The sequence below is a fragment of the Trichinella spiralis genome (assembly GCF_000181795.1).
Source record: "Trichinella spiralis strain ISS 195 chromosome Unknown Scfld2, whole genome shotgun sequence".
In the NCBI taxonomy this organism is placed as follows: Eukaryota; Metazoa; Nematoda; class Enoplea; order Trichinellida; family Trichinellidae; genus Trichinella; species Trichinella spiralis.
Window position 1 is genome coordinate 10097802 of NW_003526941.1, and position 2612 is coordinate 10100413.

The 2612-nt window shown below is 32.8% G+C and overlaps 1 protein-coding gene across 1 annotated transcript; it reads right to left on the reverse strand.

Moving 5' to 3' along the window:
- Window positions 1-35: 35 nt before the first annotated feature.
- Window positions 36-2578, reverse strand: Tsp_07658 (conserved hypothetical protein). The gene is made up of 8 exons (XM_003381071.1): window positions 2573-2578; window positions 2369-2422; window positions 1950-2015; window positions 1396-1515; window positions 868-920; window positions 648-686; window positions 522-549; window positions 36-95 (listed from the first exon to the last, which is right to left on the reverse strand). The coding sequence occupies exons 1-8, from the start codon at window positions 2576-2578 to the stop codon at window positions 36-38; spliced, it is 426 nt and encodes a 141-aa protein (XP_003381119.1).
- Window positions 2579-2612: the final 34 nt, after the last annotated feature.

The following is a 2612-nucleotide window of genomic DNA, read 5'->3' on the forward strand; positions in this document are numbered from 1 at the left end:
TCAAATATTGTGCTATAAATTTCCTGGGGGATAGCCTAAGGGCATATGCAAATTTTTATTTGCCCTGGGGCATAGCCTAAGGGCAAAGCCTGGGGCTATATTTTAAAAAATTCGAAATTTTCAGAATTTTGCCTGAGGCATAGCCTAAGGCGTAGCCTTAGGGCAAATAAAAATTTGCATATTACCCACAGGCGATTAAAAATTTGCATATTTTATTAAATAAATCGCCTCAGGCTTTTTAAAATTTGTAATTTCAATATTCACATGTACATTCACCCTAATCACTACTTACCTTTGCACTTACACTTACCTTCACCCTAAACACTACTTACCTTTACACTTATACTTACCTTCACACTTACCTTTACAGTTATACTTACCTTCACCCTAAACACTACATACCTTCACCCTTATACTTACCTTCATAATTATACTTGACTTCACCCTATACAATATTTGCCTTCACACTTCACACTACCTGCCTTCACCTATGCAGTATTCACCTTCACATTTATACTTACCTTCACACCTATTCTTACCTGACTTGCCCTTAACTATTAGACTACTTACCTATTTATCTTCATACTTACCCATAGTCTGCTTCCTTGTCTTTTTAGACTTTAGTTTTTAGACACTACGCTATTTACTTAGCCATGTTGCCTTTAACTGACTCTCTGAATCCATAACTAAAATGAATTCTTACATAAACCAAAATGAAATCTTGAAAACACTGTAAACAATAATTATAAAAAATTATAAAAAGCAATTATTATGAAAAAATTATGAAAAGCAAAATTATAAAAACCTAAAAAACTAAAAGTTTACACTTTACAACTTTCATAGTTTATAAAAGTAAAATGTACATACGTTGCCAAACTGAGCGGCATCAACTGGTAGTGCTGTGATGACGTATTACGTATCTTTGTAAAAAAACGTGATTACGTGATTACGTATCTTTGTAAAAAAAACATGTTCAATAACGGATAGTTACCAAAGAATGCAGCAATTTCATTCATTTATATCTAAACTTAATTTGATTCAGAAAATATCTGCAAAACAAGTGTGCTGAAAAGTAAAGCATGTTAAACAAAATTGATATAATTGAAGACAAACAACAGTGCATCGTGCTAACAGAAAAACTACTTGCTAGTCATACAACATTTGTCCTTCAGGATGCAAACATCTCAACAGCTACGCGCTGAAATTTTCAATTAAACATCTTAAGCATGTGATAAGCAACACCCCAGTGTGAACACTATCACTCATCAATAAAAAACAAAATCTCTACTTACAAAATACTAAAACTTACCTACTCACATAATACTCTACAAAAATACTCACCAAGCGCACTGATGGCAACACGCACTACCAGATTTGTATGATGTATCCGAAAACCAGTGCAAATCGACTATATTCACGATATATGCTACTATCACAATCATTATATCGTACGCCTGTGATAAGCGAAGCCACACAGATTTCTGGACCAATACTGGGTAACGCCATTAAGCCCACCTAAACTAACGCAGGAGTATGAACGAGCTCGATGTCGATGATGCAATCCATTCCTATAATGGGCAAAATGTGTACTTTATTTTTGTGATGGCACATTTAGAACGCATTGAGGCAAAGGTGACATACCATGTTGGCAAGAGCAACAGGAATTCCAAAACGTTTCAATTATATGTTGACGCACACTATTTAATTCGATAACATGAAGCATACAGAATCAAGTATAAGTGGAATTAGAATACATCAATAATAGTAACAGATTATAGATACTCAATTACTTACAGATTTTTGTACATCTTTTCAATCCATTCAGGGAAACCTGAACCACCATTAGAGAAAGATATTCAAGTTTATAGAAATAGTTCCACTGCACTGACACAACCCATTGCTATAACAAAGTGCATAAAATTCATTCTTACTGTAATGATGAAGAAAACCAGAAAGCGGAACTGTTGAGACACATGACTGATCACGGTAGAAACATGAACAGAGCAAAAGTCAAACTAAAAAATAGATACTAAACACACAGACGAAACATAAAAACACAGAGAAATAAAACATTGGATTACAAAATGAATGAAATAAAGCGCACGTAACGTAATAAACAGAACAGAAATATAGTTGCATTACGTACTTGATGATATACCGATGAAGACTGTTCAGCAAAAAATAAAGTTGAAATTATTTAAGTAATTTGTCATATAAAAAGAATATTTTTTACCTACACTATTGTACCTACACTGTCCATTTTATAAATAGGAAAGAGAAAAAGGAATAAATTTTATAAATTTCTAATGTAAAATTCAAATTTCAAATTTACTAAAATCAAAGGCAACCAATCTACAATATTACTTACATTACGTTGCACGTACGAATGCAATAACAGACGTGCTGCTGATGGCGTTGCTAACTTACAATCTAAATATCTCGCAAATAATCGTTTTGCGTAACTGCTTGTTGGCCATCATTTTTATTGAAATTTCACGGGAATAAACAAGATTGCAAATCAACAGCAGATGAAAATAATTATGATGCATAGTGGCATGATAGGATTTTTTACCTTCATTGATATGAAAATAAAATAATGTAAATTCTAAAAG

What these genes read in the sequence shown, in the direction of transcription:
- Tsp_07658 (XM_003381071.1), bottom strand. An exon ending in ATTCGTACGTGCAACGTAAT is followed by an intron (nt 2,016 to 2,368) that starts GTAAGTAATATT and finishes TCTATTTTTTAG; the next exon opens with TTTGACTTTTGCTCTGTTCA. An exon ending in GTTAAAGGCAACATGGCTAA is followed by an intron (nt 550 to 647) that starts GTAAATAGCGTA and finishes CTAATAGTTAAG; the next exon opens with GGCAAGTCAGGTAAGAATAG.